This window comes from Nerophis ophidion, linkage group LG12, assembly GCF_033978795.1.
Source record: "Nerophis ophidion isolate RoL-2023_Sa linkage group LG12, RoL_Noph_v1.0, whole genome shotgun sequence".
NCBI classification, from domain to species: Eukaryota; Metazoa; Chordata; class Actinopteri; order Syngnathiformes; family Syngnathidae; genus Nerophis; species Nerophis ophidion.
The window spans coordinates 63,301,556-63,326,112 of NC_084622.1; the positions used below are offsets into that span (position 1 = coordinate 63,301,556).

Consider the following 24,557-nt stretch of genomic DNA (forward strand, 5'->3'; position numbering starts at 1 on the left):
AATGTAATTTAGATATTGGGTTTCACTATGTAAAGCGCTTTGAGTCACTAGAGAAAAGCGCTATATAAATATAATTCACTTCACTTCACTTTAGTGCCCCTGCTCTACTACACTAGAAAGTCACAACTTGGCAGTTTCACCTCAACATAGTTTTTCCTTGCCCTTTTGTGGGCTCTGAACTGAGGATGTCGTTATGGATTGTGCAGCCCTTTGAGACGCTTGTGATTTAGGACTATATGAATAAACATTGATTGATTGATTGATTTTTCCCGGTAAGGTTTATTCAGGTGTACTGGAGAGGAGGCTACGCCGGATAGTCGAACCTCGGATTCAGGAGGAACTGTGGTTTTCGTCCTGGTCGTGGAACTGTGGACCAGCTCTATACTCTCGGCAGGGTTCTTGAGGGTGCATGGGAGTTTGCCCAACCAGTCTACATGTGCTTTGTGGACTTGGAGAAGGCATTTGACCGTGTCCCTCGGGAAGTCCTGTGGGGAGTGCTCAGAGAGTATGGGGTACCGGACTGTCTTATTGTGGCGGTCCGCTTCCTGTATGATCAGTGCCAGAGCTTGGTCCGCATTGCCGGCAGTAAGTCGGACACATTTCCAGTGAGGGTTGGACTCCGCCAAGGCTGTCCTTTGTCACCGATTCTGTTCATAACTTTTATGGCCAGAATTTCTAGGCGCAGTCAAGGCATTGAGGGGTTCCGGTTTGGTGACCGCAGGATTAGGTCTCTGCTTTTTGCAGATGATGTGGTCCTGATGGCTTCATCTGACCGGGATCTTCAGCTCGCACTGGATCGGTTCGCAGCCGAGTGTGAAGCGACCGGAATGAGAATCAGCACCTCCAAGTCCGAGTCCATGGTTCTCGCCCGGAAAAGGGTGGAATGCCATCTCCGGGTTGGGGAGGAGACCCTGCCCCAAGTGGAGGAGTTCAAGTACCTAGGAGTCTTGTTCACGAGTGGGGGAAGAGTGGATCGTGAGATCGACAGGCGGATCGGTGCGGCGTCTTCAGTAATGCGGACGTTGTACCGATCCGTTGTGGTGAAGAAGGAGCTGAGCCGGAAGGCAAAGCTCTCAATTTACCGGTCGATCTACGTTCCCATCCTCACCTATGGTCATGAGCTTTGGGTCATGACCGAAAGGATAAGATCACGGGTACAAGCGGCCCAAATGAGTTTCCTCCGCCGTGTGGCGGGGCTCTCCCTTAGAGATAGGGTGAGAAGCTCTGTCATCCGGCTGTGTTTGTGATGCTAAATGCGGCCGCAATACACCGCTACCCGCCTACATCTTTCTTCTTTGACGTCTCCATTATTAAATGAACAAATTGCAAAAGATTCAGCAACACAAATGTCCATGATACTGTGGGATTATGCGATGAAAAGAGACGACTTATAGCTGCGAACGGTGCTGGACCAAAATGTCCTCTACAATGCATGACGTCACCGCGACGTTTTAGCAAGATACTTCCGCGCGAAATTTAAAATTGCAATTTAGTAAACTAAAGCGGCCGTATTGGCATGTGTTGCAATGTTAATATTTCATCATTGATATATAAACTATCAGACTGTGTGGTCGCTAGTAGTGGCTTTCAGTAGGCCTTTCAGGCGTTTCCATGGGTTGCAGGATGCTTCTTTAGTGCCAAATTGTTTGAGAAATGAGACTAGGTTAGTGCATGGAAACGTCGTCAGTGAGACGTGCTGATTGGAAGGACAGCCTATTGATTGACACATTTGGAAGCTGCTGCCCGCCGGCTGTGATCTGTTTTCCGAGGTTGACAGTTAGGTCACGGGGGGGGGAGAAAGAGGAGGGGGGATGCAGGCCAGGGGACATAATCTAAAAAGGAAGCACAATGAAAAGGGGGAAGTAAAAGAGGGACGGACTACTGTTGTGTGCTCCGTCTAACAATTGATCTTTTTTTTTTTGCCATATAATGCTACTTGTAGGCAAACTGCACTTTTTCGGAATTTTGTCTCTATTTCACAATCTTTATCCGAGACAAGAACACACATGTTTTTATTAATGCATTAATGCAATAGTGTCAGCTATCAATGGAGGTAATTGGCTTTGCTCTATTCCGCCTATCTAGTGCTCTAAATACATCTGTGGAGGTCTCGCATCTCAGTTTTAAGGTGAGACTTAAATGCCTCTACTGAGGTAGCATCTCGAACTGTTACCGGGAGGGCATTCCAGAGTACTGGAGCCCGAACGGAAAACGCTCTATAGCCCGCAGACTTTTTTTGGGCTCTAGGAATCACTAATAAGCCGGAGTCTTTTGAACGCAGATTTCTTGCCGGGACATATGGTACAATACAATCGGCAAGATAGGATGGAGCTAGACCGTGTAGTATTTTATACGTAAGTAGTAAAACCTTAAAGTCACATCTTAAGTGCACAGGAAGCCAGTGCAGGTGAGCCAGTATAGGTATATATGTATGTATATATGTATATAAAGGTATATACAGTATAGGTATATATGTATGTATATATGTATATAAAGGTATATACAGTATAGGTATATATGTATGTATATATGTATATAAAGGTATATACAGTACAGGTATATATGTATGTATATATGTATATAAAGGTATATACAGTATAGGTATATATGTATGTATATATGTATATAAAGGTATATACAGTATAGGTATATATGTATGTATATATGTATATAAAGGTATATACAGTACAGGCGTAATATGATCAAACTTTCTTGTTCTTGTCAAAAGTCTAGCAGCCGCATTTTGTACCAACTGTAATCTTTTAATGCTAGACATGGGGAGACCCGAAAATAATACGTTACAGTAATCGAGACGAGACGTAACAAACGCATGGATAATGATCTCGGCGTCTTTAGTGGACAAAATGGAGCGAATTTTAGCGATATTACGGAGATGAAAGAAGGCCGTTTTAGTAACGCTTTTAATGTGTGACTCAAAGGAGAGAGTTGGGTCGAAGATAATACCCACTTACTGCACACTGTCTGCTCTCACTGGGATGCCAACTTCCCGTTAAGATGAAAAATGTATGATAATCCTCACGCAAGTAAAAAAAAATTAAAAATAGCCGCGAAAAATCGTTTTTAAGTTACTTTCTCGCTATCTCCGGGTCGTAGTTTAATGTCAAAGTTGACCAATGTGTAGCCAAAACCTTCAACTATACAAGTGAGGGGCATGCGTTATTATCTAGAATGAACTTTTACCAACTCAGAGGCGATGCAGTAGCTCACTGGCTAAATATGTCAATCACTGCATAAGTTAGTTAGCTCTCTGAATTGCGGCGGCACTAAAAGTAGTTTCTCGGCGTTAGCTCTTAGAATAACATTGTCAGTATTACTTGGTTAATATGCAGGTTACGACATGTACATGGAGTATTGTTGGTGGTTTTTGGGTGCAATAAATGACTCCTATTAGCTTCATTGTTAGACATCTCATGCTTTCCGTATATTATGGGGGTGTAACGGTACGTGTATTTGTATTGAATCGGTTCGGTTCGGAGGTGTACCGAACGAGTTTCCACACGGACATATTAGGTAGCGCACCGCACGTTGTGTAAACAATGCAGAGCGAGGCAGGCTAGCAGCGACCGGGCTAGGACAACATGCAAAAGCCAGAGCTGGAAGACCCTCCTGCCTTGTTAAGATCTGCCCTCTGGGAACACTTTGGATTCGCAGTGTGATACAACAAAGGAGGACGGAGGTTTGCCGACATTGTTCAGCAGCAGTAGGGTATCCTTCTGCCAACACGTCAAACATGCTAACCCCTTTGAAGCCGCACCATCCCCAAGTCAACTTCGCTTTAAGGAAGAGAAAGAGGAGCGTGTTGCAAACACTGCATTCAAGCAGCCTTTCCTCGGCCGGCCAGGCAGGGCTGAAGCAATAAAAAATGTTTTTATAGCAGCACATTTAAGACCATCCATTCATCCATTTCCGTTCGGGGTCACGGGGGGTTGCTGTATTGCATTGAAACTAGATTTTGACCCACTTCTATAGTGGAAGAACAATAAGGCCATACATCCTCTTCCTAGGGCTTCACGGTGGCAGAGGGGTTAGTGTGTCTGCCTCACAATACGAAGGTCCTGCAGTCCTGGGTTCAAATCCAGGCTCGGGATCTTTCTGTGTGGAGTTTGCATGTTCTCCCCGTGAATGCGTGGGTTCCCTACGGGTACTCCGGCTTCCTCCCACTTCCAAAGACATGCACCTGGGGATAGGTTGATTGGCAACACTAAAATGGTCCCTATTGTGTGAATGTTGTCTGTCTATCTGTGTTGGTCCTGCGATGAGGTGGCGACTTGTCCAGGGTGTATCCCGCCTTCCGCCCGATTGTAGCTGAGATAGGCGCCAGCGCCCCCTGCGACCCCAAAAGGGATTAAGCGGTAGTTAGCCAGGCTGGGGGGTTGGGGGGATAAAAGTTCATCTGAAACTGTTACATGTTGCACATTTTATACGTAGTAGAAAAGTTTTGTCATTTTATTTCATCTGAGCAAGAACTGGAGGCAATGTAATGTTGATTAACGTGGACTTAAACAAATTGAAAAATGTATTGGGGTGTTACCATTTAGTGGTCAATTGTACGGAATATGTACTGTACTGTGCAATCTACCAATAAAAGTCTCAATCAATCAAAAAAGCACTTTGTATGTAGAAATGTTTGTTAAGAAACCATTCTGAGCCTTATTTTATTTAGTTTTATTTGATATATGTTGACCACATTAACCCTGGTAATGGACTCTGTGTGTATATTTATGTTATGCCATTGTTTACAAATTTGGTATGTAAATAACCTAAAAATGTATATTTTGTTGTTGTCTTACTGTACCGAAAATTAACCGAACCGTGACCTCTAAACCGAGGTACATACCGAACGGAATTTTTTTTGTACCGTTACACCCCTAGTATATCCATCCATCCATCCATTTCCTACCGCTTGTCCCTTTCGGGGTCGCGAGGGGTTGCTGTATTGCATTAAAACTAGATTTTGACCCACTTCTATGGTGAAAGAATAAGCCCATATATCCTCTTCCTACCAAGTTAGCCAGGCTGGGGGGTTGGGGGGATAAAAGTTAATCTGAGACTGAGTTGACTTGAAACTGTTATATGTTGCACATTTTATTTGTAGTAGAAAAGTTTTGTCATTTTATTTCATCTGAGCAAGAACTGGAGGCAATTTAATGTTGATTAACGTGGACTTAAACAAATTGAAAAATGTATTGGGGTGTTACCATTTAGTGGTCAATTGTACGGAATATGTACTGTACTGTGCAATCTACTAATAAAAGTCTCAATCAATCAAAAAAAGCTCTTTGTATGTAGAAATGTTTTGTTAAGAAACCATTCTGAGCCTTATCTTATTTAGTTTTTATTATATGTATGTTGACCACATTAACCTTGGCAATGGACTCTGTGTATATTTATGTTATGCCATTGTTTACAAATTTGGTATGTAAATAACCTAAAAATGTATATTTTGTTGTTGTCTTACTGTACCGAAAATTAACCGAACCGTGACCTCTAAACCGAGGTACATACCGAACCGAAATTTTTTTGTACTGTTACACCCCTAGTATATCCATCCATCCATCCATTTCCTACCGCTTGTCCCGTTCGGGGTCGCGAGGGGTTGCTGTATTGCATTAAAACTAAATTTTGACCCACTTCTATGGTGAAAGAACAATAAGCCCATGTATCCTCTTCCTACCAAGTTAGCCAGGCTGGGGGGTTGGGGGGATAAAAGTTAATCTGAGGCTGAGTTGACTTGAAACTGTTATATGTTGCACATTTTATATGTAGTAGAAAAGTTTTGTCATTTTATTTAATCTGAGCAAGAACTGGAGGGAATTTAATGTTGATTAACGTGGACTTAAACACATTGAAAAATGTATTGGGGTGTTACCATTTAGTGGTCAATTGTACGGAAATATGTGCTGTACTGTGCAATCTACCAATAAAAGTCTCAATCAATCAAAAAAAGCTCTTTGTATGTAGGAATGTTTTGTTAAGAAACCATTCTGAGCCTTATCTTATTTAGTTTTTATTTGATATATGTTGACCACATTAACCCTGGCAATGGACTGTGTGTGTATATGTATGTTATGCCATTGTTTACAAATTTGGTATGTAAATAACCTAAAAATGTATATTTTGTTGTTGTCTTACTGTACCGAAAATTAACCGAACCGTGACCTCTAAACCGAGGTACATACCGAACCAAAATTTTTTTGTACCGTTACACCCCTAGTATATCCATCCATTTCCTACCGCTTGTCCCGTACGGGGTCGCGAGGGGTTGCTGTATTGCATCAAAACTAGATTTTGACCCACTTCTATGGTGAAAGAACAATAAGCCCATATATCCTCTTCCTACCAAGTTAGCCAGGCTGGGGGGTTGGGGGGATAAAAGTTAATCTGAGGCTGAGTTGACTTGAAACTGTTATATGTTGCACATTTTATATGTAGTAGAAAAGTTTTGTCATTTTATTTAATCTGAGCAAGAACTGGAGGCAATTTAATGTTGATTAACGTGGACTTAAACAAATTGAAAAATGTATTGGGGTGTTACCATTTAGTGGTCAATTGTACGGAAATATGTACTGTACTGTGCAATCTACTAATAAAAGTCTCAATCAATCAAAAAAAGCACTTTGTATGTAGAAGTGTTTGTTAAGAAACCATTCTGAGCCTTATCTTATTTAGTTTTTATTTGATATATGTTGACCACATTAACCCTGGCAATGGACTCTGTGTGTATATTTATGTTATGCCATTGTTTACAAATTTGGTATGTAAATAACCTAAAAATGTATATTTTGTTGTTGTCTTACTGTACCGGAAATTAACCGAACCGTGACCTCTAAACCGAGGTACATACCGAACCAACATTTTTTTGTACCGTTACACCCCTAGTATATCCATCCATTTCCTACCGCTTGTCCCGTTTGGGGTCGCGAGGGGTTGCTGTATTGCATTAAAACTAGATTTTGACCCACTTCTATGGTGAAAGAACAATAAACCCATATATCCTCTTCCTACCAAGTTAGCCAGGCTGGGGGGATAAAAGTTAATCTGACACTGAGTTGACTTGAAACTGTTATATGTTGCACATTTTATATGTAGTAGAAAAGTTTTGTCATTTTATTTCATCTGAGCAAGAACTGGAGGCAATTTAATGTTGATTAACGTGGACTTAAACAAATTGAAAAATGTATTGGGGTGTTACCATTTAGTGGTCAATTGTACAGAAATATATACTGTACTGTGCAATCTACTAATAAAAGTCTCAATCAATCAAAAAAAGCTCTTTGTATGTAGAAATGTTTTGTTAAGAAACCATTCTGAGCCTTATCTTATTTAGTTTTTATTTGATATATGTTGACCACATTAACCCTGGCAATGGACTCTGTGTGTATATTTATGTTATGCCACTGTTTACAAATTTGGTATGTAAATAACCTAAAAATGTATATTTTGTTGTTGTCTTACTGTACCGGAAATTAACCGAACCGTGACCTCTAAACCGAGGTACATACCGAACCGAAATTTTTTTGTACCGTTACACCCCTAGTATATCCATCCATCCATCCATTTCCTACCGCTTGTCCCGTTCGGGGTCGCGAGGGGTTGCTGTATTGCATTAAAACTAAATTTTGACCCACTTCTATGGTGAAAGAACAATAAGCCCATAAATCCTCTTCCTACCAAGTTAATCTGAGGCTGAGTTGACTTGAAACTGTTATATGTTGCACATTTTATATGTAGTAGAAAAGTTTTGTCATTTTATTTAATCTGAGCAAGAACTGGAGGCAATTTAATGTTGATTAACATGGACCCCGACTTAAACAAGTTGAAAAATGTATTGGGGTGTTACCATTTAGTGGCCAATTGTACGGAAATATGTACTGTACTGTGCAATCTACTAATAAAAGTATCAATCAATCAAAAAAAGCTCTTTGTATGTAGGAATGTTTGTTAAGAAACCATTCTGAGCCTTATTTTATTTAGTTTTATTTGATATATGTTGACCACATTAACCCTGGCAATGGACTCTGTGTGTATATTTATGTTATGCCATTGTTTACAAATTTGGTATGTAAATAACCTAAAAATGTATATTTTGTTGTTGTCTTACTGTACCGAAAATTAACCGAACCGTGACCTCTAAACCGAGGTACATACCGAACCAAAATTTTTTTGTACCGTTACACCCCTAGTATATCCATCCATTTCCTACCGCTTGTCCCGTACGGGGTCGCGAGGGGTTCCTGTATTGAATCAAAACTAGATTTTGACCCACTTCTATGGTGAAAGAACAATAAGCCCATATATCCTCTTCCTACCAAGTTAATCTGAGGCTGAGTTGACTTGAAACTGTTACATGTTGCACATTTTATATGTAGTAGAAAAGTTTTGTCATTTTATTTCATCTGAGCAAGAACTGGAGGCAATTTAATGTTGATTAACGTGGACTTAAACAAATTGAAAAATGTATTGGGGTGTTACCAATTAGTGGTCAATTGTACGGAAATATATACTGTACTGTGCAATCTACTAATAAAAGTCTCAATCAATCAAAAAAAGCACTTTGTATGTAGAAATGTTTGTTAAGAAACCATTCTGAGCCTTATTTTATTTAGTTTTATTTGATATATGTTGACCACATTAACCCTGGCAATGGACTCTGTGTGTATATTTATGTTATGCCATTGTTTACAAATTTGGTATGTAAATAACCTAAAAATGTATATTTTGTTGTTGTCTTACTGTACCGAAAATCAACCGAACCGTGACCTCTAAACCGAGGTACATACCGAACCGAAATTTTTTTGTACCGTTACACCCCTAGTATATCCAGCCATCCATCCATTTCCTACCGCTTGTCCCGTTCGGGGTCGCGAGGGGTTGCTGTATTGCATTAAAACTAGATTTTGACCCACTTCTATGGTGAAAGAACAATAAGACCATGTATCCTCTTCCTACCAAGTTAGCCAGGCTGGGGGGTTGGGGGGATGAAAGTTAATCTGAGGCTGAGTTGACTTGAAACTGTTATTATATGTTGCACATTTTATACGTAGTAGAAAAGTTTTGTCATTTTATTTCATCTGAGCAAGAACTGGAGGCAATTTAATGTTGATTAACGTGGACTTAAACAAATTGAAAAATATATTGGGGTGTTACCAATTAGTGGTCAATTGTACGGAAATATGTACTGTACTGTGCAATCTACTAATAAAAGTCTCAATCAATCAAAAAAAGCACTTTGTATGTAGAAATGTTTGTTAAGAAACCATTCTGAGCCTTATTTTATTTAGTTTTATTTGATATATGTTGACCACATTAACCCTGGCAATGGACTCTGTGTGTATATTTATGTTATGCCATTGTTTACAAATTTGGTATGTAAATAACCTAAAAATGTATATTTTGTTGTTGTCTTACTGTACCGAAAATTAACCGAACCGTGACCTCTAAACCGAGGTACATACTGAACCGAAATTTTTTTGTACCATTACACCTCTAGTATATCCATCCATCCATCCATTTCCTACCGCTTGTCCCGTTCGGGGTCGCGAGGGGTTGCTGTATTGCATTAAAACTAGATTTTGACCCACTTCTATGGTGAAAGAACAATAAGACCATATATCCTCTTCCTACCAAGTTAGCCAGGCTGGGGGGTTGGGGGGATGAAAGTTAATCTGAAACTGAGTTGACTTGAAACTGTTATATGTTGCACATTTTATACATAGTAGAAAAGTTTTGTCATTTTATTTCATCCGAGCAAGAACTGGAGGCAATTTAATGTTGATTAACGTGGACTTAAACAAGTTGAAAAATGTATTGGGGTGTTACCATTTAGTGGTCAATTGTACAGAAATATGTACTGTACTGTGCAATCTACTAATAAAAGTATCAATCAATCAAAAAAAGCTCTTTGTATGTAGAAATGTTTGTTAAGAAACCATTCTGAGCCTTATCTTATTTAGTTTTATTTGATATATGTTGACCACATTAACCCTGGCAATGGACTCTGTGTGTATATTTATGTTATGCCATTGTTTACAAATTTGGTATGTAAATAACCTAAAAATGTATATTTTGTTGTTGTCTTACTGTGCCGAAAATTAACCGAACCGTGACCTCTAAACCGAGGTACGTACCGGACTAAAACATGTTTGTACCGTTACACCCCTAGTATATTACAAGCTAAAATGCATTTGTAAAAAAAATACATAGGGTTTTTAAAAGGCAAAATGACAAAAAAGTGCAGTCCCCCTTTAACTCTGTTTAATATTAGAAGATATAATGGTTAATAAATAATTGTCAGTATTAACCCTTGGCTGAACGTACAGACCAGCTGTTATGCTTAGGGCTATGCTTTTTTAGAGTAAGGAACACCTCCCCTCCCTCTCTTTTGTGGGGTTATTAAAGATCCCCACTCCCCGTTCCCTATGCGGCCTGCCCTCATTAGACGCGGGCAATCGCACATGTTCAGATCATGCTAAAAGCTTATCATCCCATAGTGGGGCCGTGCAGAGAGCATGCTGGGAGCTCGGGATATGAGGGGAAGCACTTTGCCACGTGTATACGCTTCATGAAGTGAACTCTAGGGAACCCTGGCCCGCACACTGCTCAAATATAATCTAATTTGATTGCAGTTATAAGTTAGAATATAGCCACTGTGGTTGTTTGGTACTGCTCTTTATGCATTAACACTGGGGTGTAACGATACAGGTATTCCTATTTGGTACAAAGGTCAATCAATCAATCAATCAATCAATCAATGTTTACTTATATAGCCCTAAATCACTAGTGTCTCAAAGGGCTGCACAAACCACTACGACATCCTCGGTAGGCCCACATGAGGGCAAGGAAAACTCACACCCAGTGGGACGTCGGTGACAATGATGACTATGAGAACCTTGGAGAGGAGGAAAGCCATGGATGTCGAGCGGGTCTAACATGATACTGTGAAAGTTCAATCCATAATGGATCCAATACAGTCGCGAGAGTCCAGTCCAAAGCGGATCCAACACAGCAGCGAGAGTCCCGTTCACAGCGGAGCCAGCAGGAAACCATCCCAAGCGGAGGCGGATCATGTCCCCAGCCGATACACAGGCAAGCAGTACATGGCCACCGGATCGGACCGGACCCCCTCCACAAGGGAGAGTGGGACATAGAAGAAAAAGAAAAGAAACGGCAGATCAACTGGTCTAAAAAGGGAGTCTATTTAAAGGCTAGAGTATACAAATGAGTTTAAAGGTGAGACTTAAATGCTTCTACTGAGGTGGCATCTCGAACTGTTACCGGGAGGGCATTCCAGAGTACTGGAGCCCGAACGGAAAACGCTCTATAGCCTGCAGACTTTTTTTGGGCTTTGGGAATCACTAATAAGCCGGAGTCCTTTGAACACAGATTTCTTGCCGGGACATATGGTACAATGCAATCGGCAAGATAGGATGGAGCTAGACCTGCTCTTTATGTGTATCGGCTGGGGACATCTCTGCGCTGCTGATCCGCCTCCGCTTGGGATGGTTTCCTGCTGGCTCCGCTGTGAACGGGACTCTCGCTGCTGTGTTGGATCCATTATGGATTGAACTTTCACAGTATCATGTTAGATCCGCTCGACATCCATTGCTTTCCTCCTCTCCAAGGTTCTCATAGTCATTATTGTCACCAATGTCCCACTGGGTGTGAGTTTTCCTTGCCCTTATGTGGGCCTACCGAGGATGTCGTGGTGGTTTGTGCAGCCCTTTGAGACACTAGTGATTTAGGGCTATATAAGTAAACATTGATTGATTGATTGATTGATAGACCGTGTAGTATTTTTTACCTAAGTAGTAAAACCTTAAAGTCACATCTTAAGTGCACAGGAAGCCAGTGCAGGTGAGCCAGTACAGGTGTACCGAATTCCCAGGCGATACTCAGAAAAAATGAAGGTCAAGTAATGTTTCTTGCATGTTTATTTACTCAATAATGAAATACAAGCAAGCAGTGACAAAAGGTGAAGTTTACATGCAGGACACCTCAACATTACCACAACATTGAAAGAGCTACTTTAGAAGCTTGAAGCCCAGTGACCAGCGGGAGTTCTTCACAGCGATAGTGCTAAGAAGACAGAGCTAGGAAGCACTCTTTTGTCGTTTGATAAAACGTCGCCTTCTTGGTGAATAACATAAATCAGGGGTGTCGAAAAGTGCAGCCCAGATGCTATTTGCGGGCTTAGTTCATTTTAATTGACACATGGTGCATTTTAGAAATAAATTAAACAAAAAAAGCCCAGCGGAAACAGAAAAATAGTGCAAAAATGTGTGATGTAAGGACATTTTTTATAATCAATAGTGTTTTTTTCAAGCTGATACGATACCAATTGCTATCTGCTTTCCAAGAACGATACCAATAACGATAAATTCCTTATATGTATACTTTCTTTTAAATATCATCATCATCATTTATTTTTATTCCTTTCATGAAAATGCATATTTACAAGCCACGTACAATTGACACTGTCATTGTTTTTTTTGTTTTTCTTTCTTATACATTTCCATGATCAGAAAGGAGCAGATGGAAGAATTATATTCTTATATTTATCTGCCCCCTTTTTTAACACAAATTACAGTATTTTAGATGAATTATAACTGTTCCCTCCACCAACACCCAAACTCCAACATACATTTCCATTTTCCTTTAAGCACTTTCACAATGACACGTCTAATCTAAATCAAAACTCAGTTTGATATAATATCAGTTTTCTCTTTTTATAACTTTTTTTAAATACAAATATATTCTTACAGCTTTTTAAGTCTTTGTTTAGAGAATTCCATGCTTTCACACCAACAACAGACAAGCACATTTGTTTCAAATTTGTTCGCGCTCTTGGATGTTTAAAGTCATATACGGCCTTCTGTGGTTCTCATCTTCAGATGTGAACACATAACTTTTGTATGTCCTTCGGAAGAACTTTATTATATGAATTTAACTGTGGTGAATTTGACAAACTGTACCTGTAAATGTGTTCTAACTAAATGTAAATCTCTACTATTTTAGGGCTAATATCACACATTCATAAATCAGTAGTGAATCATATGTGCATATTTTCTTCAGTTATCAGTGTATGCAGATATAAGCATTTCTGTATTGGAATTTTGACACATACAGTCCATAAATACAACTAAACATATGTCAAATGTTCATTGTTTCTCCCTCAACAAGTAACCCACAAAACTGATATAAAATCAAATCAAATAAAAAATAATAACGTTTTTTTTTTTTTTTTTTAATGATGCATCAGTAAAATAATTACAGGCAAATATTGACATGAAACCACAGACAACTGCACTCCTGCACGTCCCCACCACAGTGCTACAATGCACAATAGCAGAGAAAAGGCTCATCAATTAGATTAGATTAGATTAGATAGTACTTTATTTATTCCGTCAGGAGAGTTCCTTCAGGAAAATTTAAATTTTCAGCACAATCCCATTCAAGTTTAGACAAACATTACAGGGAGACAGAACAGGATCGCTGACGGGTCTGCAGGCTTCCAGCGCCCCTTACAAAATAGATGAGATAAAGGTAAACAAAGGGGGGGGGGGGGAGAAAAAAATAGAAGATTAAAATAAAATTTAAAAAATCGGTCTTTGCCTGGGCCCTGGAGAGGGGGTGCAGACTGAGGCCAAGGGAAAAAAACAAACAAATAAAAAAAAATAAATAAATAAATAAAAAAAACAACTCATAACCATGGTACACATCCCTCTTTCATGTGTGTAAGAGGGAAACATCAAACATCAAAGAACACAGAGGACATTAAAGACATTAAAGCTGCTAATTATCCACCTTTCAATTACTTTTCAGGGTTACATTACAGATCAGTCTCTTTTACATATTTTAAAAACCACTCCATACTTTGTCAAACTTCACAGGACAACTGTTCAATGTTAAAGCCTAATTGTCTCCAGTTTGAGAAAATATAGAACATCGTGTTGGTGTGGCAATAAGTCTTCAAGCCAACAAAGTAGTGAATGCTACAACATTCTCTTTGGATTTGCTAAGGGTACATGACTGAGGTGCTACCCCAAATAGAGGATTGGGTTCAATCTTTTTGCCAAGTACCAAAGACAAAATATTGAATATTTCAGCCCAATAACTGCATAGGGGTGAGCAAAGCTACAAAATGTGTGTTAAGTTAGCTGGCGACTGAACTCTCGCGGCTGTGTTGGAGCCACTATGGATTGAACTTTCACAGTATCATGTTAGACCCGCTCCACATCCATTGCTTTCGGTCCCCCAGAGGGGGTAGTTGCCCACATCTCAGGTCCTCTCCAAGGTTCTCATAGTCATCATTGTCACCTACGTCCCACTGGGTGTGAGTTCTCCTTGCCCTTATGTGGGTTCTTCCGAGGATGTCGTAGTCGTAGTAGTTTGTACAGTCCTTTGAGACATTTGTGATTTAGGGCTATATAAATAAACGATTAATGGATTGATTGATTGATTGATTGATTGATTGATTGATTGATTGACTGTTGACAGCGATCACATAATACCAATGTTCCATCATACATCTTAGCCAGCCGGACCTTGGTTTTTAAAGTTACGATGTATTAGCTTGCATTATAAGGATTTGCCTAGCTCAAATAGAAGACTTTGAACTCTACTTAAAAATCTCTGTCAAGCTCTCCTCAGATAGGATCACTCCAAAACAATTGAAGTCTAAGCATAATGGGGAGATTCTTTCTAACAAAGACGAGCACTTCAAGATGCTCAGGTGTCAGCCTGCTCCTGTGTTCATCTATGATGAGTGCTAAATAGCCTCTCACTCTCAAAAGTCATCAAAATGTCTTACAACTTTACCACCACGCTTGACTTTATTGTGGCATGTTTTGCACTCCACCTCTTCATCTTTTTCGTTTTGTAGGGTAAAATAATCTCACACAGCTGCCATTTTTACTGTAACTTTTAATTCACACGGCCGTCTTAACAGTTAGAACACAGACCTCTGGGTGTGTTGAAGGTGTGCGGGAAAATGCGGAACGGAGCGTAGGGAGCAGCAGAAGATTGGTGCGTTGGAAAATACGGACCGTATTGAAAAAAAAAACTGGATCTGGATTGGCATTTTCCCATGCCTTGCCGATACGCATTTTTTGGCAAGTATCGGCGGCCGATCCGATCCAAATATCGGCTCGGGACAACCCTATTTCATATATATATATATATAAATATATATATATATGTATGAAATACTTGACTTTCAGTGAATTCTAGCCATATATATTTATTTTATTATATATATATATATATATATATATATATATATATGTATATATATATATAAATAAAATAAATAGGTGCCGTCTGAAATTCAACTATCAAATACACAGTAATAAAAACACAATTGTTCTACTAACTGTACTCAATAACCAGGCGAGGTGATGAAGTTATGTCTCTTTACTGTGGGCTTCAGAACAGACTCCCTCACTTGCCGTCAGGTGCGCAACACCACGTAAATCGTTGACCAATCAAAAAGCAACCCCATAACGCTATAGCCAACATTCACCAGGAGATGGCAACAGACAACATAGAATCACTCTATTACAGACGGCGTCGCCATGGCTGTAACTTCCTCATTCTTCTGCTTGGTCTCCTTGTGTGTGCAGCTTTTTATTAAAATCTGTAAATGTTGTAACATGATTGGGCAGGCAAGCTGTTTATATAGTGGGAAAGTGGACGTGAAAACAGGTTGTCCCCACTCATGTCCGCATGGAGCTGGAGGGGGCGTGGCCTCCAGCTCTGGCTGAATTTCGGGAGAAAATTTCTTCCGGGAGGTTTTCCGGAGAGGCGCTGAATTTCGGGAGTCTCCCGGAAAATCCGGGAGGGTTGGCAAGTATGACTACGAGTGTCTAAATCCGATACAGAAACTAGCTATTAGTCCAATAACAGCGAAAAAACAAGTATCGGATGATATCAGCTTGCATATAAAACCTCTGACATAAGCTCCAATGCAAGCAGTCCTGCTCGTGCAAAGCTCGGCAGCCAATTAACATCTAAATGTCCTCCAAAAAGCTCACAAGATTGGTCTTTTCTTGTATATTGGGAAAGTAATTAAAGGTAAACATGGTAAGCCACACTGTAGGCGACTGGGGCCCAGCAGCTACTGTACACAACAGCTAAGTACACAACAGCAGACTAGCTTGACATATGTAAAATGTGTCTGGAATTGAACAATATTGCTGTCTAAAACATGACATATGTCAGTACAAACAAGTATGAATCATTTTAGTTGCATGTTACTTACATAGACTAAGTGTCCAAGGCAGAAACGTACTGGAAAGTAACCACTGACAAACGTGTCCGTATCATTCAACTTACTGCGTCATAAACTTAACTTTATTAAATATTGTGACCCCCAAAAAAATATCACCACACTTCATTGTAATTGAAGACCGCATACCGTATTTCCTTGAATTGCCGCCGGGGCGCTAATTATTTTAAAACCTCTTCTCACTCCGGCGCTTACCAAAGGCATGCGGTAAATTTAGGCCTGCGCTTATAAATTTGAGTGTGATGTAAGGATACCATCATGAAAAGCACATTTAATAAAAAAAAACGTTATTATGGTCTTACTTTTACTTATAAATGAAGCCCATGCGCAGCTCCTTCTGATCAAAAGCATCGATAACTTGTTTATAGATGTCTTCCTGATCTTTTTTCAGTTTTAAAAGTCTCGATGGAGATCTTCCTTTATTACCTCCTGCTTTGATTGAAAGTCCAGTTTAGAAAACTGTTTTATTTTAAATATGTAATCCTCCATGTTAAAAGTGCAAGCGAGAGGAAAAAATAAACGATGCTTGTTGTCACTTCTTCTGCAGCCGAGTTGTCGCAAGAAGGATCACTAGCGCCCTCTACCACCAGGAGGCGGGAGTCATTTAATGACTTATATTTGACACACGCAGCTACGGTATATTAATAAAACACAGCTGCTTACTGTTCTTTTTAGCATATTCAATAGCTTGGACCTTAAATCCTACTGAATAGCTCTTAATCTTCTTCCCTTTATGCGATTTCAAATTATTGAAATCAGCCTTCTCCATTTTGAAAATGATGACAGGTTAAGTGTCACTCGTGACGTGACGAGTTTGACCCGGCGGAAATTCTAAGCATATGCTAATTATTTGGCGAATTGAGTTTGACCCAGTGGAAATTCTCGACATGCGCTAATAAAAATAATATTTTGCGAAACGAGTTTGACCCGGCGTTATTCTTGAGCCGCCGGTAATGCTAAGCATGCGCTAATTATTTTGCGAAACAAAAAGCCTTGATGCATAACAATAAATTTATGTGGTTCTTTTATGCATTTAAAAACTAAAACGGGTCGGTGCCGACCCTAACACAAGACGAAGGTTAAGTGAATAAATAAAGCTATACTTACATTTTAATGTCGCTCTTTCCACTCTGCGTAATATCGCCATGTTGTATATCATTTTCACAGTTAAGCGTGCAAAGGATCAGTATATGAAAGGACGCAAAGTGCAACCTTTCTGCTAATGGGAGAAAAGGACACATTTGTGGTCCGGATTCAAAGGACATTTTTGAGTTTAAAAAAAAATTGGGACAGCCTTTGTGCACCGCGCTAACGTCCGCGCCCCACACTGCAAAGGATGCAGCCGCTGAATAGAGACACATGTTTTGAAACTGTGCATTAGCTGGGCTCGTGGCAGCCGGGACCAGTTGAATGATAGGGGTCTCAGTATCGAGGCTTGAGGAACCCCACATGTCAAATCAACTTTATTTATAAAGCACATTTAAAATTGACCACAGGGGTAGCCAAAGTGCTGTACAATGGGCAGGTTGAAAGATAATACAAGAACCGAGCAAACAACACAACACAAACAGAACATGATATAAAAATAAACAAAACATAAAAACAGGTTCACATCACAGCAGGTGTATAATGGGGCGCCATTGCAGGATGGATATCAATCAGTTTTAAAAGCCAAGGAATAAAAGTGTTTTTAAGAGAGATTTAAAAACAGGAAGAGAGGAGGCTTGTCTAATACTCAGAGGTAGGTCGTTCCAGAGCTTGGGAGCAGCAGCGGCGAAAGCTCTGTCACCTCTAAGCTTCAGCCTTGTGTCAGGGACCCTCAGTAGCAGCTGATCGGCTGATTTTAGGGATCGAGTGGGGCAGTATCAATCAATCAATCAATGTTTACTTATATAGCCCTAAATCACTAGTGTCTCAAAGGGCTGCACAAACCACTACGACATCCTCGGTAGGCCCACATAAAGGCAAGAAAAACTCACACCCAGTGGGACATCGGTGACAATAATGACTATGAGAACCTTGGAGAGGAGGAAAGCAATGGATGTCGAGCGGGTCTAACATGATACTGTGAAAGTTCAATCCACAATGGATCCAACACAGTCGCGAGAGTCCAGTCCAAAGCGGATCCAACACAGCAGCGAGAGTCCCGTTCACAGCGGAGCCAGCAGGAAACCATCCCAAGCGGAGGCGGATCAGCATCGCAGAGATGTCCCCAGCCGATACACAGGCGAGCAGTACATGGCCACCGGATCGGACCGGACCCCCTCCACAAGGGAGAGTGGGACATAGAAGAAAAAGAAAAGAAACGGCAGATCAACTGGTCTAAAAAGGGAGTCTATTTAAAGGCTAGAATATACAAATGAGTTTTAAGGTGAGACTTAAATGCTTCTACTGAGGTGGCATCTCGAACTGTTACCGGGAGGGCATTCCAGAGTACTGGAGCCCGAACGGAAAACGCTCTATAGCCCGCAGACTTTTTTTGGGCTTTGGGAATCACTAACAAGCCGGAGTCCTTTGAACGCACATTTCTTGCCGGGACATATGGTACAGTAAGGCTGTCAAATTGATCAGAGACACAGTTTGTGATCGAGACAGGACCTGAACCAGTTCAGAGCAGTGAGTGAGTACACATAGAGGTTAAAAGAAATCAACTACAGAAAGGTTGCTTGGAGCACATAAAAAGCACCACAAGGTATTTTAATTGGTACTCTATTATTATTATCTGAGAGGAGCCATAAGTCTTCTGGTAATTGTTGTATTGTGTGTGGACTGAGGAGTGGGGACAGTGCGGACACATCTGTTGTCCTTCAATAGCCAAGGTCTTGTGCGTGGAACATGGGAAACACACACACACATTATCTGCAGCGTGATTAAAGGGGTGTGACTTGGCATGCTAATATGTTCCCCCTATCCCATTATGTATGCGTTGCAACTGAATAATCTCAAACTAGGACAGCCATGCAAATGCAGATTCATCTTTGGCTGTTGGATCTGCATTTTAGTGGATCTGTGCAGATCTCATCTAATTTAATTGAATTCCACGAGCTGTACGTTTTGTATGAATCTCTGCTGCATTTTTAGGGGGAGCAATACTGTCATGTCTGATTTGATTGATTGAAGCTTTTATTTAGTGGATGGTGAGATCGACAGGCGGATCGGTGCGGCGTCTTCAGTAATGCGGACGTTGTACCGATCTGTTGTGGTGAAGAAGGAGCTGAGCCGGAAGGCAAAGCTCTCAATTTACCGGTCGATCTACGTTCCCATCCTCACCTATGGTCATGAGCTTTGGGTCATGACCGAAAGGATAAGATCACGGGTACAAGCGGCCGAAATGAGTTTCCTCTCCCTTAGAGATAGGGTGAGAAGCTCTGTCATCCGGGAGGAACTCAAAGTAAAGCCGCTGCTCCTCCACATCGAGAGGAGCCAGATGTGGTGGTTCGGGCATCTGGTCAGGATGCCACCCGATCGCCTCCCTAGGGAGGTGTTTAGGGCACGTCCAACCGGTAGGAGGCCACGGGGAAGACCCAGGACACGTTGGGAAGACTATGTCACCCGGCTGGCCTGGGAACGCCTCGGGATCCCCCGGGAAGAGCTGGACGAAGTGGCTGAGGAAAGGGAAGTCTGGGTTTCCCTGCTTAGGCTGCTGCCCCCGCGACCCAACCTCGGATAAGCGGAAGGAGATGGATGGATGGATGGAAGCTTTTATTAGTAGATTGCACAGTACAGTCATACTTGCCAACCTTGAGACCTCCGATTTTGGGAGGTGGGGGCGTGGTCAGGGGTGGGGGGCGTGGTCATGGGTGGGGCGGAGGGATGTTGGGGCCGGGGGGCGTGGTTAAGAGGGGTGGCGTATAATTCACCAACTCGAGTATTTCATATATATTTCATATATATATATATATATATGAAATACTTGACTTTCCGTGAATTCTAGCTATATATATTTATTTTATTTATATAAATAAAATAAATAGTTGAATTTTCGACGGCACCTATTAAATACACAGTAATAAAAACACAGTTCTACTAACTGCACTGTGCTTGCTGGTTACTAAAAAAAAAAAAAAAAACACTTACCTTTCACTATTTGAGTAACCTTTGTTCTGCCATTTGCGTATTGGCGAGCGATATCCGAATCCGGGAACGTCCTTCACGGATTTGTTGTAGACATCCGCAAATCAGAACGGGATGTTGCTTTCAGCTATCAGCATAGCCATCTTTTTCTCAGCATAAGTTACACCATCGGGTCTCCATTTTGCGAGGTGGCCCATAATACTGGGTTGTGAACGATGCTGCGCTGCGGACGCTTTGTGCTTTGCTGACTGACCGTTCATGGCTGAGTATATCTGTTCGGCCGCCGTTTTCAATGGAGAAGTCTGTTCTACAAAATTGACAGGCAACATACCCCTTCCCCTTCGAACTTTCCTGGATAAACTGAAATTCTTGTGTTCAATCGTTGTGGAACTTGCAAGCGTATTTCTTCATTTTGCTCGTCGACGGTGTAATATATTGGGTTGTAGTCAATAACCAGGCGACGTGATGAAGTCACGTCTCTTTACTGTGGGCTTCAGAACAGACTCCCTAATGCATGTTCCTTGACTGTACTTAAATGTAGAATATATTTACATTCTATTCTGTGTACAGTAGATGGCAGTATTGTACTGTTTAAGAGGGTCACAACATTGAGTCAGGTCTGTATGGAGCTGGAGGGGGCGTGGCCTCCAGCTCCGCCTGAATTTCGGGAGATTTTCGGGAGAAAATTTGTCCCGGGAGGTTTTCGGGAGGAGGCGTGGTTGGGGGCGTGGTTAAGAGGGGACGAGTAAAATTCACCAACTCGAGTATTTCATATATATTTCATATATATGAATGAAATACTTATTCTAGTTATATATATTTATTTTATTATATGAGATTAGGGTGAGAAGTTCTGCCATCCGGGAGGAACTCAAAGTAAAGCCGCTGCTCCTCCACATCGAGAGGAGCCAGATGAGGTGGTTCGGGCATCTGGTCAGGATGCCACCCGAACGCCTCCCTAGGGAGGTGTTTAGGGCACGTCCAACCGGGAGGAGGCCACGGGGAAGACCCAGGACACGTTGGGAAGACTATGTCTCCCGGCTGGCCTGGGAACGCCTCGGGAACCCCCGGGAAGAGCTAGACGAAGTGGCTGGGGAGAGGGAAGTCTGGGTTTCCCTGCTTAGGCTGTTGCCCCCGCGACCCGACCTCGGATAAGCGGAAGATGATGGATGGATGGATATATATAAATAAAAGAAATAGTTGAATTTCAGACGGCACCTATTAAATACACAATAATAAAAACACAGTTGTTCTACTAACTGTACTGTGGTTGCTGGTTATTAAAAAATCAACAACAACAACACTTACCTTTCACTATTTGAGTAACCTTTGTTCTGCCATTTGCGTGTCGTACTGGCGAGAATCACTTGCCGTCAGGTGCACAACACCACGTAAATCATTGGCCAATCATAAAGCAGCCCCATAACGCTATAGCCAACATTCACCAGGAGATGGCAACAGACAACATAGAATCACTCTGTTACAGACGGCATCGCCATGGCTGTAACTTCCTCATTCTTCTGCTTCGTCTCCTTGTGTGTGCAGTTTTTTATTAAAAATCCGTAGATGTTGTAACGTGATTGGGCAGGCAAGCTGTTTATATAAGAGGAAAGCGGACGTGAAAACAGGTTGTCCCCACTCAGGTCCGCATGGAGCTGGAGGGGGCGTGAATTTCGGGAGATTTCCGGGAGAAAATTTCTTCCGGGAGGTTTTCGGGAGAGGCGCTGAATTTCGTGAGTCTCTCGGAAATTCCGGGAGGGTTGGCAAGTATGATCATGTCACACTTTGAACTGGACACCAAATCTGTTATCTGTTTCTTTGTCAGTTAGTGGGAACCCTGGCATTGTACTCTGGTGTGTAAGTTGACACTGCAACTCTGAGTGAGTCTTGCAGATGTGCATCAGTGAGGCGTGTTCTGTGTTTGTTCTTGATGAAGTTCATGTCAGAAAAGGCTGATTCACAAAGATAAGTTGAACCAAACAGGCTTGCAACCTTCATAGCTGCGGCGCATACACCACTCTACTTTTCTGTGTCAACAAGGCACCAAAGCTTTGGTGCAGCCTGGTGGGCTTTAAATTTTAAATTGTGAGGAAGCAATTTAAAAGGTAAAAGGTTATATGTGTTTAAAAAATCCTAAAATAATTTGAATGTTGTATATTTTCTCTAATATTGTCTTTCTGAAAGTTATAAGAAGCCAAGTAAAAAAATAAATGAATTTATTTAAACAAGTAAAGACCAAGTCTTTAAAATATTTTCTTGGATTTTCAAATTCTATTTGAGTTTTGTCTCTCTTAGAATGAAAAATGTCGAGCAAAGCGAGACCAGCTTGCTAGTAAATAAATAACATTTAAAAAATAGAGGCAGCTCACTGGTAAGTGCTGCTATTTGAGCTATTTTTAGCTCTGTGCTGGTGACCCCTGTTCTAGTAGGACTGCAGCTATCAGTTATCTTAATAATCGAGTAATCTAGTTGGTTGATCAATCGAGTAATTGCATAAAACACACTTTACAGCCTAAATGCACATGTTATGGAAAATAGTTGAAATAAACAATTGTTCTGCTTGCCACGCACTTGTAGGATGAGTTTAAGTCTCACCTTAAAACTCATCTGTATACTCTAGCCTTTAAATAGACCTCCTTTTTAGACCAGTTGATCTGCCGCTTCTTTTCTTTCTCCTATGTCCCCCCCTCCCTTGTGGAGGGGGTCCGGTCCGATGACCATGGATGAAGTACTGACTGTCCAGAGTCGAGACCCAGGATGGACCGCTCCTCGGGACCCAGGATGGACCGCTCGCCTGTATCGGTTGGGGACATCTCTACGCTGCTGATCCGCTTGAGATGGTTTCCTGTGGACGGGACTTTCGCTGCTGTCTTGGATCCGCTTGAACTGAACTCTCGCGGCTGTGTTGGAGCCACTATGGATTGAACTTTCACAGTATCATGTTAGACCCGCTCGACATCCATTGCTTTCGGTCCCCTAGAGGGGGGGGGGGGGGGGGTTGCCCACATCTGAGGTCCTCTCCAAGGTTTCTCATAGTCAGCATTGTCACTGGCGTCCCACTGGATGTGAATTCTCCCTGCCCACTGGGTGTGAGTTTTCCTTGCCCTTTTGTGGGTTCTTCCGAGGATGTTGTAGTTGTAATGATTTGTGCAGTCCTTTGAGACATTTGTGATTTGGGGCTATATAAATAAACATTGATTGATTGAGTTTGGGAGCTAATAAAATATTTCATACATTAAATTATATGGCGGTCAACTACCTTTATCAATATGATTATTTTAATCAGGTTGGGTGTCTGTGCAGTGAAGAAAAACTTACCTGGACAGATGACATTTTACATAATGGTAGAAATGTGTGATAGCAGATTAGTGAGACATGTTTAGGCTTGTTTATTTTCATCTTTGCCACTCTCTCACCTCCTATGTTACCATCTTTCCTTCTGCTTTGGGGTTTCTCTCATTTTCACTTTTTCTCCCTACATCCTGGCATGACTCCAACTACATTCTTAGTGGAACATTGTCATGCAATGGACTGTGAATAAATATCTTTAAGGGCAGCTCCTCCGCCTCCTTTTTTTGCCCGTCAGAAACCGGTTTGTACAGTGCAGGTACAGGTAAACACACGTAATGAGCTGTGGTTGAACAAAGCAGGACTATATTATAGTTTCAAGGTTTGGTAGAACATTTCCAAGACGGAGCAACATTCGGTGGATTTCAGCATGTGGGCAGCGTTGCAGTTCTGGAAAAAAGTGTGCTCAGGTACTGTGGACCTGTTTTTTTCTTGGTTTGAGACCAAAGTATTTTAAAGCTCTTTAGAATCAGCTAAGCCACAGAAACCAAACACGTACGAACGTTTTGTCGTGTTCAGTCTGCTTTGAATGGGACAACAGTCTGCTCCTCATATTAACTCAGAATGGTGTGTTATCTAACTCCTAATTTGATTGTGTCTTTACAAATTCACTTTCGTAGAAATTGACTAATATTCTCTAAAGTTTTGTATTTTAGTTTATTACAAAGGAGTTTATTGTCACTTATTGATCATTCGCAGAATATACATCTAATAAAGGTTAGCATGTTTTATATTATTTGATCTTTTCCTTTTTAATTTTTCCTGATTGAGGAAGGAATTTAAAAGGTAAACGGGTATATGTGTTTAAATATCCTAAAATCCTTTTCAA

At 41.1% G+C, this 24,557-nt stretch overlaps 1 protein-coding gene across 9 annotated transcripts in view; it reads left to right on the forward strand.

Moving 5' to 3' along the window:
• Window positions 1–24,557, forward strand: part of fgd4a (FYVE, RhoGEF and PH domain containing 4a) — a 195,781-nt gene that overhangs the window by 70,391 nt on the left and 100,833 nt on the right. The window contains exon 1 of one of the 9 annotated variants that reach the window (XM_061917959.1): window positions 23,979–24,138. The exons of 6 other annotated variants lie outside the window; for them this stretch is intronic. In XM_061917959.1, the coding sequence (XP_061773943.1) occupies window positions 24,099–24,138 (40 nt within the window). In that variant the 5' untranslated portion in view covers window positions 23,979–24,098. Of the gene's footprint in view, window positions 1–23,978; window positions 24,139–24,557 lie in introns of those variants that run through there. 2 more of the 9 variants (XM_061917963.1, XM_061917964.1) reach the window with 2 other exon arrangements.